The sequence below is a fragment of the Stegostoma tigrinum genome, chromosome 11 (genome assembly GCF_030684315.1).
Source record: "Stegostoma tigrinum isolate sSteTig4 chromosome 11, sSteTig4.hap1, whole genome shotgun sequence".
Taxonomy (NCBI): domain Eukaryota; kingdom Metazoa; phylum Chordata; class Chondrichthyes; order Orectolobiformes; family Stegostomatidae; genus Stegostoma; species Stegostoma tigrinum.
In genome coordinates this window covers 62390054-62405323 of record NC_081364.1, presented here as the reverse complement: position 1 = coordinate 62405323, position 15270 = coordinate 62390054, and the positions used below count along the sequence as shown (strand labels likewise).

At 43.5% G+C, this 15270-nt stretch overlaps 1 protein-coding gene across 1 annotated transcript in view; it reads left to right on the top strand.

Moving 5' to 3' along the window:
* Nucleotides 1–15270, top strand: part of LOC125460549 (MAP kinase-activated protein kinase 2-like) — a 119880-nt gene that overhangs the window by 87594 nt on the left and 17016 nt on the right. The window contains exons 3-5 of the mRNA XM_048548115.2: nucleotides 3577–3641; nucleotides 4741–4820; nucleotides 7589–7715. Of these exons, the coding sequence (XP_048404072.1) occupies nucleotides 3577–3641; nucleotides 4741–4820; nucleotides 7589–7715 (272 nt within the window). The remainder of the gene's footprint in view (nucleotides 1–3576; nucleotides 3642–4740; nucleotides 4821–7588; nucleotides 7716–15270) is intronic.

Below are 15270 nucleotides of genomic sequence, written 5' to 3'. Positions count from 1 at the left end.
GGCTGCTCTGGAAGATTAGATTGCATGGAATCTCGAGAGGTGGAAAATTGGATGCACAGTTGGCTTGATGGTAGGAAGCAGAGAGTAATAGTGGAAGAAATTTGTTGGACTGGAGGCCTGTGATTAGTGGTGCACCTCAGGGTTTGATGCTGGGCTATTGCTGTTTGTTATCTATAATCAATGATTTGGATGAGAATGCATGAGGTATGATTGGTAAGTTTGCAGATGACACTAAAATAGGCAGTATCATGGACAGTGAGGAAGGTTATCAGAAATTGCAGCAGGATCGTGATCAGCTGGGGAAGTGGGCCGAGAAATGGCAAATGGAATTTAATATAGATAAGTGAGAGATGTTGTATTTTGGAAAGTCAAATCAAGGTAGGAGTTTCATGGTGAATGGTGGGGCCTTGAGGAGTGTAGTGGAGCAGAGGGACCTTGGAGTTCAGGTGTATGGTTCTCTGAAAGTGGAGTCACAGGTAGACAGGGCAGTGAAGAAGGCTTTTGGCACACTGGCCTTCATCAGTCAGGGCATTGAGTGTAGAAGTCGGAGATATGTAGCAGGTGTAAACGATGTCAGTGAGGCCGCACTTGGAGTATTTTATTCAGTTTTGGTCACGTTGCTATAGGAAGGATGTAGTAAACTGGAAGGAGTTCAGGAGAAATTTACAAGAATGTTTCCAGGATTCAAGGGACTGAGTTATAGGGAGGGGTTGGACAAGCTAGGACTTTTTTTCTTTAGACAGTAGGAGATTGAAGGGGGGGATCTTATAGAAGTGTATAAGACCATGAGAGGCATGGATAAGGTAAATGCACTCAGTCATTTTCTCTAGAGTTAGGGAATCAGGGACTAGAGGGCATCAGTTTAAAGTAAGGGGGAAAGAAAGGGATCCTGAGGGACAACTTTTTTACACAGAGGGTGGTGCGCAAATGGAATAAGCTGCCAGCAGAAGTGGTTGAGGTGGGTACATTAACAACATTTAGAAGGCATTCAGCTGAATACGCGGATTGGAAAAGTTTAGGATGTGGACTAAGTGCAGGGAAATGGGGTTAGTGTGGATGGACGTTTTGGGCCAGTTTACGCCGACGGGCCTGTCTTTCTACTTGGGGACTCTATGACTCTATAAGTGCAGCAGATCTCTAACACCTCCAATCGATGTCACTCTTCACATGGTAATCACATTATTCGACTATGGTAGGCATCATCATCTGTCCAGTTAACAAGGTGTAGGGCTGGATGAACACAGCAGGCCAAGCAGCATCTTAGGAGCAGGAGAGCTGATGTTTCATGCCTGGAACCTTCATCAGAAATGGGGGAGGGGTGGGGAGTTCTGAAATAAATAGGGAGAGAGAGGGAGGTGGAAAGAAGATGGATAGAGGAGAAGATAGGTAGAGAGGGGACAGACAAATCAAAGAGCCGGGGATGGAGCCAGTAGAGGTGAGTGTGGGTGGGGAGGTAGGGCGGAGTTGGGTCAGCCCAGGGAGGACGGACAGGTCAAGGGGGCAGGATGAGGTTAGTAGGTAGGAAATGGGGGTGAGGCTTGAGGTGGGAGGAGGGGATAGGTGAGAGGAGGAACAGATTAGGGAGGCAGGGACGAGCTGGGCTGGTTTAGGGATGCAGTGGGGGAAGGGGAGATTTTGAAGCTTGTGAAATCCACATTGATACCATTGGGCTGCAGGGTTCCCAAGCAGAATATGAGTTGCTGTTCCTGCGACCTTCGGGTGGCATTATTGTGGCAGTGCAGGAGGCCCATGATGGACATGTCGTCTGAGCAATGGGAGGGGGAGTTAAAATGGTTCGCGACTGGGCGGTGCAGTTGTTTATTGCGAACCGAGCATAGGTGTTCTGCAAGGTGGCCCCCAAGCCTCCACTTGGTTTCCCCGATGTAGAGGGAGCCACAATGGGTACAATGGATACAGTATACCGCATTGGCAGATGTGCAGGTGAACATCTGCTTAATATGGAAAGTCATCTTGGGGCCTGGGATGGGGGTGAGGCAGGAGGTGTGGGGGCAAGTGTAGCACTTCCTACGGTTGCAGGGGAAAATAGAGGGTGTGGTGGGGTTGGAGGGGAGTGTGGAGCAGACAAGGGAGTCACGGAGAGAGTGGTCTCTCCGGAAGACAGACAAGGGTGGGGATGGAAAAATGTTTTTGGTGGTAGGGTCGGATTGCAGATGGCGGAAGTGTCAGAGGGTGGTGCATTGGATCCGAAGGTTGGTGGGGTGGTATGTGAGGATGAGGGGGATTCTTTTTTGGTTGTTATTGCGGGGACGGGGTGTGAGGGATGTGTTGCGGGAAATGCAGGAGACACGGTCGAGGGCATTCTCGACCACTGCGAAGGGGAAGTTGCGGTCCTTGAAAAACGAGGATATCTTAGATGTATGGGAGTGGAATGCCTCATCCTGGGAGCATATGTGGTGGAGGCAAAGGAATTGGGAATAGGGGATGGCATTTTTGCAGGAAGGTGGGTGGGAGGAGATGTATTCGAGGTAGCTGTGGGAGTTGGTGGGCTTGAAATGGATATCAGTTTCTAGGTGGTTGCCGGAGATGGAGACAGAGAGATCCAGGAAGGAGAGGAAGGCGTTAGAATTGGACCAGGTGAATTTACGGTTGGGGTGGAAGGTGTTGGTGGAGTGGATGAACTGTTCGAGCTCTTCGTGGGAGCACGAGGCGGCACCGATACAGTCATCAATGTAATGGAGGAATAGGTGGGGTTTGGGGCCAGTGTGGGTGCGGAAGAGGGATTGTTCCACGTAACCTACAAAGAGGCAGGCATAGCTTGGGCCTAAGCGGGTACCTGTGGCCACCCCCTTTGTCTGTAGGAAGTGGGAGGAATCGAAAGAGAAGTTGAGGGTGAGGACAAGTTCGGCTAAGCAGATGAAGGTGTCAGTGGAGGGGGCCTGGTTGGGCCTGCAGGACAGGAAGAAGCAGAGGGCCTTGAGGCCATCTGCATGGAGAATGCAGGTGTATAGGGACATCCATAGTAAAAATGAGATGTTGGGGACTGGGGAATTGGAAGTTCTGGAGGAGTTGGAGGGCATGGGTGGTGTCGCGGATGTAGGTAGGGATTTCCTGGACCAAGGGGGAGAAAATGGAGTCCAGATAGGTGGAGATAAGTTCGGTGGGGCAGGAGCAGGCGGAGACAATGGGTCGACCGGGTCAGGCAGGCTTGTGAACTTTGGGAAGGAGATAGAAGCGGGCAGTGTGGAGCTGGGGGTCATCTGTCTAGTGGCAGGGGGAGAAGGATAACTGAACAGTGACCAGAAACAAGGACCCTTAAGGTATTTCCTATACCTAATAGCTTCTTGATGGAGTTCATACCTTTTTTTTAAACAAAAAAGTAATATCAATGTAATTGAGATTAATTTATCTCTGGTTAACCTAGCTAAGGACTTTGAATGGGACAGGATATTTTATATTGTTCTTTATCTCTGTTGTTACATGTCTGTTAGGATAGGAAGCCATGAAATAATTTTGTGAGTATAAAATACAGAGGTCAAATCCTCTAGGTGATTGCCAAGGCCATCGCTAACCCTACCATTTCCCTCTTGCTCTCTGACTGATATCGCTCATTCACAGTATGGAAGGAGGTGAATTGTTCAGCAGGATCCACGATCGAGGCGATCAGGCATTTACCGAGAGGGGTAAGTCGAGAAGCGCAAGATTCAAAGTAGTTTTACTGTTGTCCTGAACACAATCTGTGACCTTCCCTCATTGCCAGACAATCAACAGGGGAATTAACTGTGGGTATAAATATCGCACACATATGTCAGTCAAACACAAGGGCGTAGTTCTAGTTACCTCATCGTAGGAGGAATTTTGTAGCTCTTTCAAGGATGCAGAGACGAATCACCAATTCCATATCCAGATTTTATATTATCAGAAAAGGCTGGGGCAGTTTTGTTTGTTTTAAAGCAAGGTGATCTTGGTGCCCAAGATAATGAAAGATGTAAAACATAGAGGCAAATTGTGCACTGATCTGGGGGCATCTGCACCAAATACCACAGGATAGAGGTCAGGTGTAAGGAGTAGCACCAGTTTGAGCCCTACTTTGTAAACAAAGAATCATATATCTGGATAGAAAAATACTGAGACAGTAGGAACTGCTGATGCTGGAGAATCCGAGATAACAAGGTGTAGAGCTGGATGAACACAGCAGGCCAAGCAGCATCAGAGGAGCAGGAAGGCCGACGTTTCGGGCCTAGACCCTTCTGAAGAAAGGTCTAGGCCCGAAACGTCGGCCTTCCTGCTCCTCTGATGTTAGAAAGATACTGAGTTAGCTGATCTCCACTAAAAGGAAATAGTAGTAGGGAGACACAACAGCTAGTGTTGCACCTCTAAATTTCAGAGAAGGGAATACGTCAACGTCCCTGTCCCTCTTAGGTATACTGTGCGCAAACAGGGTGACCCCTGAAATGTGAAATGTGCTTTATTCTACAATTGCTGTTGATTTGTATTTGTCTTGGACGTGCATAGTTCCCTCGCGTGCGTGAAGTAGAAAAAAAAATTCTATCCCTCAATTGGCTGTGTCATAAAACCAAGTTATATCTCTGAATTCTGATTACAGGTGGGACTCTAGGATCTGAAGTAAGGACCCTGCAAATGATTTAATGTGTTGGCTTATCACTACTGTTAAAGAACAGTTTACTTGAAACCTGCCATTCTGTTTATTGATAGTCTCCGCAATATTCGCATAAGAATGGCCACATGTCAAGTTAACCTTCTATTGTTTCCTTTTTACAGAGGCCTCTGAAATAATGAGGGACATAGGGAGTGCTATTCAGTACCTCCACGCAATGAACATTGCTCACAGGGATGTCAAGGTAAGACCTAGTAATTCCCTGGCTTGAGTGACTGCTTTCGGTGAACGTATTATGGAGCTACAGCAAAAGGCATATTCCATTGAATGATTTAAACACTTCATCATCTATCTTTTAATTCAACATAAAGCTGATATTAGGAGGAAATTGAGGGTTCCTGGGCTGAGAGATGTACTATAAGGAAATTGAGGTGCTGGATGAGAGTGGAGAAATACACGGAGTAAAGGAGATGGACTGGAGTGCGAAGGTGTGAAAAGTGACAGACTAGGAAGAAAAGTACATATTGCACTCGTCTAATGCCTTTCATTGCTGCAAGAAGTTTAAAAACAACATGTTTTTCAGCCAGTGAAATGCCTGTTTGAAATGGAATTAGGGTAGTGTAGAAATGTGGCAACCAGTTTGTATGCAGCCAGATCTCAGTGAAACAATGATCACATGATCTGTTCTAGCAATGAATATTATGCAGGGACTCTTCGTTGGATGGTGCCACAGGCTCTTCTATGTCCACCTAAGGATGAGGGCAGGTGAGCTCTCAGTTTAACCTCTCATCCAAAAGCTGGTACCTCTAGCATTACAGCACATCTTTAATTTTGCACTGGAGTGTTGGCCTGGATTTTGAGCTAACATCTCTACTGTAGAATTTGAACCCACAGCCTGTGGGAGGTAACCAAAGGGACGGGTCATTTTGCAAAGGAATAAGCTTTAGCAGTATTGTGTGATAGTGTTTGAGATGTAAAATTAGGCCATAAATGCCTTTAACTGTAGCTGTAACTTTGAATATCACTACTCTTTTCATGACCTTTAAGTACTTGAAGTGTTGAGGTAATAGCCCTGTTTTGGTGATGTTGGTTGAGGAAGAGTGTTGATGTATTCGGTTAGCCTGTGGACTTGGTTGTAATCGTTGCTTAAAGATGTTCACATTCTGATCTTCGTTAAATTTTTTTAAAAATCCTCCTAGGTTGCCTATGCTCTGAATACCAAGTGGCTGCCACCAAGGGTTCTAATTCATAGCATGTCCCATTCAACTATTGGCACAGAGTTCATTGGCCTGGATTGGTTCTTGATCCAACAACACTTCAAATGTAAAACTTAGATATTTGATTTAACACCGGCCTTACCTATCTCTACCTCTAGGACTTCCTCTCACTCTATGACCTGCTGTGAAATCTGTGTTCCTCCCTGTGTATTCTCATTTATCACCTACCTCTGACAGTTGAGGCTTCAGCTTTCTAGGCTCTAAGCTCTGAATTCCCCCCTGCCTGTCTGCCTGTGTATCTCTCCTTTCTTTTAAGATGGGAACAGAAGTGGGATTACACTATTTGCCCCTTTGAACCTGGTCCACTATTCAGTTAGGTCCTGATTGATCTGGTTGTGGCCTTAGTTTCACTTTCAAGTCTGCTCCCCATAATCCTTGGTCTCCTGTTAATCCAAAATTAATTCAACTCAGCCTAGAACAAATTTAAAGATCTCACTGCTTTCTGCCGATAACATTTCTACTTTCTTGACAAACCTCAGAGCAAAATTTCTCACCTGTCTTAAACTGGAGACTTCTTTATTCTTTAATCATATGCCTTAATTTTACTCTTTGCATCAGAGGAAATATTCTCCTGGTAGCCAGCTTCCTATAGATCTTTGTTTCTATAAGATTACCTATGGTTCTTCTAAACATGTAAGGTTTAACAGCTTTGGTGTATAATCCACTCTTCTTATGTTAAGTCCTCCATCCCAGGAATGATTTGAGTGAGCCTTCTCTGAACCAGTTCTAAAGTGGTTTTCAAATTTTCTCAGATAAGGAAACCTACACAATCTTCAGATATAGCCTTACCGGTGCTGGAAACAGCTGCAATACCTAACTGCATGCTAAACTTGTGATTCATGTACCAGGACTCTCTGATCCCATTGTACTATCAAGTTCCACAAACCCTCTTCATTTTAAGTAGTAAACTGTTTCCGCAAGCCTAGGTGGACCAGTTCACATTTACCTGCATTATGCTCCATCTGCTAAATTTTCATTCATTTGACCTATCTATATCCTTGTTCACACACGCTCACTCTCGCTGGTTATGAGGACGGCAGATTTCCTTCCCTAAAGGACAGTACTGGACCAGATGGGTTTATAAGACAACCGATATAATCAGCAATTGACCAATGTCTTAAACTTTGATTTTTATTGAATTAAAATTGCACCATCTGGCATGGTGGGATTCAAACCCATGTTTCCAGAAAGTTAGCCTGGGATTCTGAGAAACAAGTTCGGTGACATTGCTATTGTGCCACTGCTTCCTTTAAAACCTGAGTTTATGGTTGCTCAGCTTTCCCATTGACAAGACATACATCTTATTTCCCAAGTCATGATGCCCTACTTTAGTAGTAGTAATGAAGGAAGTGCTATCTTGCAGATGAGATTTTAAAATGAGACCACATCTGCCTCCTTTTAGTGCATTTTAATAATCACTTTGATGTTCAAAGAACATCATTGAGTTCTTCTGCAGCTCTGGACAACAACAACCCTACCCCCACACCCCTCCATGAACACCAAAGCCAGCAATCTGGTTCCACAGTTATTATGGCTGTTTGCAGGATGATACTGTGTGCAGGTTTTGTCAATCATGTCTGCACTTAATGCTTCTTGTTGTATGTGAAGCTTTTCTGAAAGCAGCTGATTTATACCTTTCTGCTTGTACATGTTTAATTGCCTAATTCTGCTGTTTAGCCTTTCTAAATGAGGACTCCTTGACACCTTTTGACCCTTTTTTGTTTGAATTTTACAGCCAGAAAACTTGTTGTATACATCGAAAGATGTGAATGCGATCCTCAAGCTCACGGATTTTGGGTTTGCTAAAGAAACAACACTTCACAACTCTCTAGCGACACCATGCTACACACCATACTATGTTGGTCAGTGTCAAGAGAGTTCTTCTCTCGTTTTTGTTTTGTGCATGCCTGTCAAAAATAACAGTAAGGTCAACTAACCAGAAATGAGAGAACCAGTACACAATGTGCATTTTGTTGTCAACTCTGACTTTTTGAGACACCTGAGCTTAAGGGGCAAGGTGTTGGGTGCAGGACAAAAATCAGTGTTGCACAGGATAAAATTAAATCTCCCTACCGAGCAACACTGTAGGAGTACTTCACGTAGGACATCGTGCTTCGAGGCTACCACTACGTCTGCAAAAGATATCTGCTGCCATGGGACAGAACATCCTCACCAAGCATATTAACTTGGTCTGCAGCCCAGGCATCCATGGGTGAGAGATGTTGGCATCACAAATGCTTGGGTCGTTATACTAGAAGTCATGTCTGTATTGACTCCACCAGAGGTTATGGGTCAGTAGGAGGTCACCTCTTTTGCATGAGATTGGTGAGTGCACGTGCTATTTAAGACACATGTAATGCCATACTTCCAGGTATCACATGATAAACATTTTCTATGCAGTACACCAATAATCATTCAAACGTACATTTTGTGGCTGTAAAGCATTTCAGCCTGGGGTGGCTTCAGCATGCTCTCCCGGCCTCGAGGGGGAGCCCAGAGCGCTCTCCCGGCCTCGAGGGAAAGCCCACTGTGGTGTGGAGACAAGGCCCAGGGCAGACTAGGTGTCAGGGTGGGTTGAATTGAGAGGACCATTGTTCTGAACTTTTTAATTCATCATTTTTTTTCTAATTTATTCTTATGATCTGTAACGTGGACTTTTTATTTCTTTATTTCTCTCATTATTTTCCGCCTAAGAATTTGCATTGAAGAATCTGCCCCTATCTACCTTTGTATCCGAGATGGCGCGATAATGTGGTAACTTGTAAATGTTCTCATTTGACAACACGGGACAATAACGCTAATCCTAAAATCATGAAGTTCATTATATGGATGAAAACTCTTTCTCGTCCTGGGTCTAAAATTCTTGGTTTCATCATTTCAGTTCCACTTTTCCATCAGTTTTTCAAGCCTTTGCCTCCAGCTGTTTGTCCCAAGCAATAGCCATTCACAACAGCAAAACCAAACTTGCTGGAAAAGGCTGGCAGGTCTGGCGGTCTCTGTGCAGACGAAGAGGCATGTTGCCCCTGTTTTGTCTCCACAGACATTGCCAAACCTGCCAGGTTTTCCAGCATTTTATTTTTGGTTCTGATTTCCAGCATTCACTGGTCTTTTTGCTTTTTAGTTTAATGGCCATACCAAGCCGGGGACAGAATGATTGATAGTTTAATGCCTTCTGAGTACAGATCACCTTGTGGGTCAGCCCTTTCTCAGTCAGACGGATCACCTAATGTTGTCTCTAACCTGGCAATTGCTCAAAATTGGCCTAGTTTCTCTCAGCTCTCTGTCAATGGGAACATAGTTAGCCAAGTGCATAATCATTTCTTTTAGCAATCTCCCAGGATCAGTGATAAGGGGAAAAACCATGTGGGACCCAGCACATTGCTGAGTTGTACAAAAGATCATATTTGATTGGCTGATGTTTAATCCTCCCCATGTAACTGCTCAGGGTATACTGCAAAACGCCAACTTCTCAACCATCCTATCTACCAGTGTCTCTGGCAGTCTTGAGGAATTCTGCCCGAACACCATGCTATGCTTGTATAACACATCCTATAAATATAACGATGCACAATGCATCACTCTAAGGAGTATTATGTTTTTCACTTTGCTACCAGATCTGACTATGTGTTTGAATCTTATGATAAAGGAACAGCAATAACATAGTTGACTTTAATCTACATGTAAAGTTGAAAAATCCAATTGGCAGCCGTCGCCTGGATGAAAATTTCATAAAATGCTTTTGATGTGGTTGCTTGGAGCAGTATATTTAAGAACTGACCAGAGAGCTGGTTATATTAGACTTGGCATTGTGTAATATAGCAGGATTAATTAATGACCTCTGAGTAAAGTCACTCTACTGGTCCAAGAGATATATTATTAGAGACACAGTGACACACATTTAAGGGGCTATTTCAGAATATGTATATTCCTCTACAAAATTCCCCATCAGCAGTTAACTAAAGAAGTTGGAGAACTTAAGAAAAATATTAACTGTAAAAAGCAGAGTGGCAGGTCAGATGATTGATCAGAATATAAAGAATGGAGGAAACTGACCGAAATGTTAATTAGGAGGAAGAAATTAATGTATGAGAAGAAGCTCGCTAGGAATGTAAAAATGGACAGCAAGACTTTTCTGTAGGTATTTAAAAGGAAAAGAGTAAGTAAAAGTGAATGTCAGTCCTCTAGAGATAAAAATGAAAAGTTAATAGTAGACAATACGGAAAGCAGATGAAGTGAACAAATCCTTTTCTTCTGTCTTCGTTATAGAGAATATTAAAAACATCTCTATAATAGCTGTAAAACAGGAGCTGGAAGGGAGAGGAGAACTTGTGAAATTTAAAATTTCAAAGAACATAGAATTAAACTAGCTGTGTGTTTACAAATCTCTGGATGCAGATGGATGTCATCCCATGGTCTTAAAAGAGGTGGCTAATGAGGCTGTAGATGTTTTTGTTAATCTTCCAAAATTCCCAAGATTCAGGAGAGGTTCAAATAGACTGGAAAGTTGCAAACATTCACGAAGGGAGGGAGGCAGAAAACAGCAAACTAAAGGCCAGTTAGCATTATGTCTGTTAGAGCTGATCATTAAAAAGATGTTATAGTTGCACACTTACAGTTCAAAACTATTGGGAAGAGTCAGCATGGTCTTGTCAAATGGCAATCATGTTTAATTAACCTATTGAAATTCTTTTAAAGGGTGGCACAGTGGCTTAGTGGTTAGCACTGCTGCCTCACGGTGCCATGGACCTGGGTTCGAATCCACTCTCAGGCGACTGTCTGTGTAGAGTTTGTACGTTCTTCCGGTGTCTGTGTGGTGTTTCTCTGGGTGCTCCGGTTTCCTCCCACCGTCCAAAGATGTGCAGGCTAGGTTGATTGGCCGTGCTAAAAAAAGTGTTCCGCAGGGATCTGTTCTGGGACTTCTGCTGTTTGTGATCTTTATAAATGACTCGGATGAGGAAGTGGAAGGGTGAGTTAGTAAATTTGCCGATGACGTGAAGGTTGGTGGAGTTGTGGACAGCTTGGAGGGCTGTTGTAGGCTGCAACAGGACATTAGCAGGATGCAGAGCTGGGAAAAGAAGTGGCAGATGGAATTCAACCCAGAAAAGTGTGAAGAGATTCATTTTGGAAGGTCGAACTTGAATGCAGAATACAGGGTTAATACATAATTCTTGGCAGTGTGGAGGAACAGAGGGATCTTGGAGTCTACGTAACAGATCCCTCAAAGTGGCTACCCAAGTCGATAGGGTTGTAAAGAAGGCAAATGGTGTGTTGGCTTTCATTGGCAGAGGAATTGAGTTTAAGAGCTGTGAGGTTATGCTGCAGCTCTATAAAACCCTGGTTAGGCCACGCTTGGAATATTGTGTTCAGTTCTGGTCACCTCATTAAAGGAAAGATGTGGCAGCCTTAGAGAGGATGCTGCCTGGACTGGAGGGAAAGTCTTGTGAGGAAAGATTGAGGAAGCTAGGGCTTTTCTCATTGGAGTGAAGGAGGATGAGAAGTGACAGGACAGAGGTGTACAAGATGATGAGAGGCACAGATAGAGTGGATAGTCAGAGACTTTTTCCTAGGGTGGAAATGACTATTATGGGGAGGCATAATTTTAAGGTGATTGGAAGAAAGTATAAGGGAGATGTCAGAGGTAGGTTCTTCACACAGAGTGGTGGGCGTGTGGTAGTGGAGCCAGGTACTTTAGAGACTTTTAAGTGACTCTTGGATAATCGCACGGAGGGTAGTAAAATGTAGGACATGCAGGGTAGATTGATCACAGTAGGATAATAGGTCGGCACAATATCTTGGGCCGAACGGCCTGTACTGTTCTATGTAAATTGCCCATAGTGTCCAGGGATGTGTAGATTAGGTGGGATGCTCTGAAGGTCGGTGTGGACCTGTTGGGCCGAAGGGCCTGCTTCCACACTGTAGGGATTTGATGATGAGTAACTTTGCTGTAAATAAAAGGGAGTTTGTATACATATTGACATTGGATTTCCAGAGGCATTTAATAAGGTGTCAAAAGTTTTTGTGTAAAATGAAAGCTGTTATTATTGAATGTGACACGTGTTAATTTAGATAGAAGATAGTTTTCTGACAGCCAGCCAGCGAGTGTGCATAGATGTAGCCCTGATGTGTTTGCAGAATGTGATGGATAGAGTCTAGCAGGAGTCTGTGCTGGGGCCTCAATTTTTTACAATATTTATGAATGACTTCCATGAGGGCAGTAAAGGCATGGCAGTTCAATTTACAGACAAGACCAAGATCAGTAGAGATGTATGTTATGCAGAAGATATAAGGAAGTTGCAAATGAAAATAGGTTGAGAGAGTGGGCAGAAAAAGTTCTGGCAGATGGATTACAATGTGGAAAAATGCTTACTTGGCGGCAAGACTAGAAAAACATAGAGAAGGAGAAGGTCGACCCCCTCTGATAATTAACCCAAAACACCCAGAGAAGCTCACCTTGCCCCTCGTAATCTGTTAAGAGTAGTTAAATGTGGCTGGTGCATTCTTCATTCCAAAGGGCATTACTTAAATTGATACAGCCTATTTGGGGTCATGAAAGCAGAAACTTCTTTCTCCCTCTCTGACGAAGGTACTTGCCAGTAAACATGAAGTAAGTCTAACCTAGTGATGTAATCGGCTTGTCCAACCCTATTCAAACCCTCCTCCAACCTTGGAATTGGGAATGAGTATGATTTAGTTATGGCGCTGACCTTCGATGATCCACACAGAATCGTTGGGTACCATCAGGTTTTGGAATCAACATGACTGGTGAACTCCACTCACTTTGACTCAGCTCAATGATGTCTTCTTGAAGAAGAGCTTCTACTTCCTTCTGTACCTGTGTGGCTTTGGGAGGATTAAGTCTGCGGGGCATCTCCAATAGCAAACAATATAAATGGGATAATAAAGTGTGAAGTTGGATGAACACAGCAGGCCAACAGCATTCCCTACTTCAACCTCATGTACTATAATATTAGCTCTCACCATTCTCTTCCCGTATATGTCCTTGCATTGCCGTGACGAGCCCTTTCAATTTAGTTCTCTGTTCCTGAGACGCACAGCTCACTATCTTATTCAATTCTCCAAGGACTGCCTCACATTTTAATTTACTCTGAGACACATCAAAACCCAAATCACCTGGATTTGATTCCCCACTCTGAGGTGACTAATACCAGTTTCTCTGGTTCCCCATCCCTGTCATAGTACAGTTTTAGCATATCCACCTGATGTACCCAATAAAGTTTTTTTCCTGTCTGGCATCTTTACCAAATAATTCACCTGACTTAACTTTTTCTCAATCTGATAGGGACCACTAAACCTTGCTTTGAAGAGATCTCCTACCACCGGTAACTATACCAATACTCTATCTCCATAGGCAAACATCTAAATTTTAGATTTTTTATCTATTTCTGGCTTCATTAGATGCTGTGCTACCTTAAGATGTTGTCTAGCTAATTCATCTACTCTGTGTAATTTTTCTCTCACCTCAGATACATAATCCAACTGAGAGATCTCTGATTTTGGACCAATTAATTTTAAAGGCGCTCCTACTTCTTGTCCGAATATCAACTCAAATGGAGTAAACTGAGTTGATTCATTTGGGGCATCTCCAATAGCAAACAATATAAATGGGATAATAAAGTATGAAGCTGGATGAACACAGCAGGCCAAGCAGCATCTCAGGAGCACAAAAGCTAAATATAATAAATAAATAAAATATAAATGGGATACCTTTATCCTAATCATTTGAGTAATCCTGGTACTAAGTCCTCAGCATGGTCTTTGGGGGTCTGGTGCCACCTTTCCAATGCTCCCCTAGGATTCAGGATGGTACACACTCAATCTACAGTGCTTGATGCGAAAACTAGCCATGACCTCCTCAAATAGCTTGGCAGTAAAATTGGACCATTGGTCTGACCGAATCTCCCTGGGTGGGCCATAATGGGTAAAGAAAGCAAGCAACTCCTCCACAACCTTTTTTACCTTGACATTCTGTAATGGAATGACGTTTGAAAATCTGGTAGACACATCCATTACGGTTAGCAAATACTGGTTCCCACTTTTGGTTTTAAGGAGGGGACCTGCACAATCTTAACCTGGCGTGAAAGGTTCTTTGAATGTGGACATTGTCATCAAAGGTGCTGGTTTTATTACTGCCTATAGCTTTCCTTATATTTTGGCACGTATGACAGGTATGGCAAAATTCAACCACATCCTTTTGCAATTCAGCCCAGTAGAAGTGCTTTTGTACTTTAGCGTGAGTCTTCCTCACTCCTAAGTGACCTCCTACCGGTAATATGTGTGCTACCTGCAATACTTCCTGTCTGCATGCTACCAGCAACACAATCTGGTGCATTTCCGCCCATTTCTCCTCTGCGTTAACCTGCTGTCGTCTCCATTTTCACCTTAGAATTCTAGCCTTAAGGTAATAACATTCTGGAATACATTCTGATTCTTTTTTCCAGGTAGGCTTTATGATGTACAGCTTTTATTGTCTTTTTTTTTGTAACTCCATTAATCTTTCAGAACTAAACACTTCTGCCTGAATGTCTGCCTGTTCAGGTCTTTCGTTTCCACCATTTCATCCAACAGGGTGTCAGCTAATTGGGCCTCAACACCTTCGTCTCTCTTTTTAGGTTTTTCTTCTTACGGTAATTTATGACTGTGTGATCTTGTTACTAAACAGTCCACAAAAATCCCAGAGTACTTTTTACTCATCAGTTCCCTGGTTTTCCTTTCGGCATCTCCACCACAAGGGGTGTCGCTCCCACTTTTGATCCTGTCAGGTCATTTCCAAGAACAAAATGTATTCCTGGAATTAACACTCTATCAGTCACTCCCACTGTCACTTCCCCAGCCTTGATTGGACTTTCCAACCTGATCTTACACGGGGAAACGCTAAATCTCTTTCCATTTATTCAAGATTACTAGTGTCAGGGGTAACATTTTAGAAGGAGTACAAATACTTTCATCTCTTAGAGGAACTGGTCAGTCTCCAATAGTATTTCTCAATATTTTAGCTTCTTTACCTCCTCCCCTGTTCTTCCCGAATGCACCTTACCCACAGAGGTGAAGTTTTTAGAAAGATCGGGCACCATCTCACATTCCAGCCCGTGACTAGGCTGTGCACTCTCCTACTGTTCCTCCAGCATTTTTTGGGATTTTCTCTCACTACCTCAACTAATCCCACTGTTTTAACCTCTCTTACCACACCCTTTTTCCCAGCACCTTTCTTAAGCCACTAGCACTGCAACTGCAATCTTATTGCAGTGAGTACACCTGCAGTCTTTCACTTCCTTTTCACCCTCCTGGGTTCCTTTTTCCACATCTAGTAAACTGTTCACAGTGTGCGATTTACTTTTTGATTTTCACTGAAGGATATCACTTTTTCCCCAAATTCTATTCCCCACAGAATGAAATTGC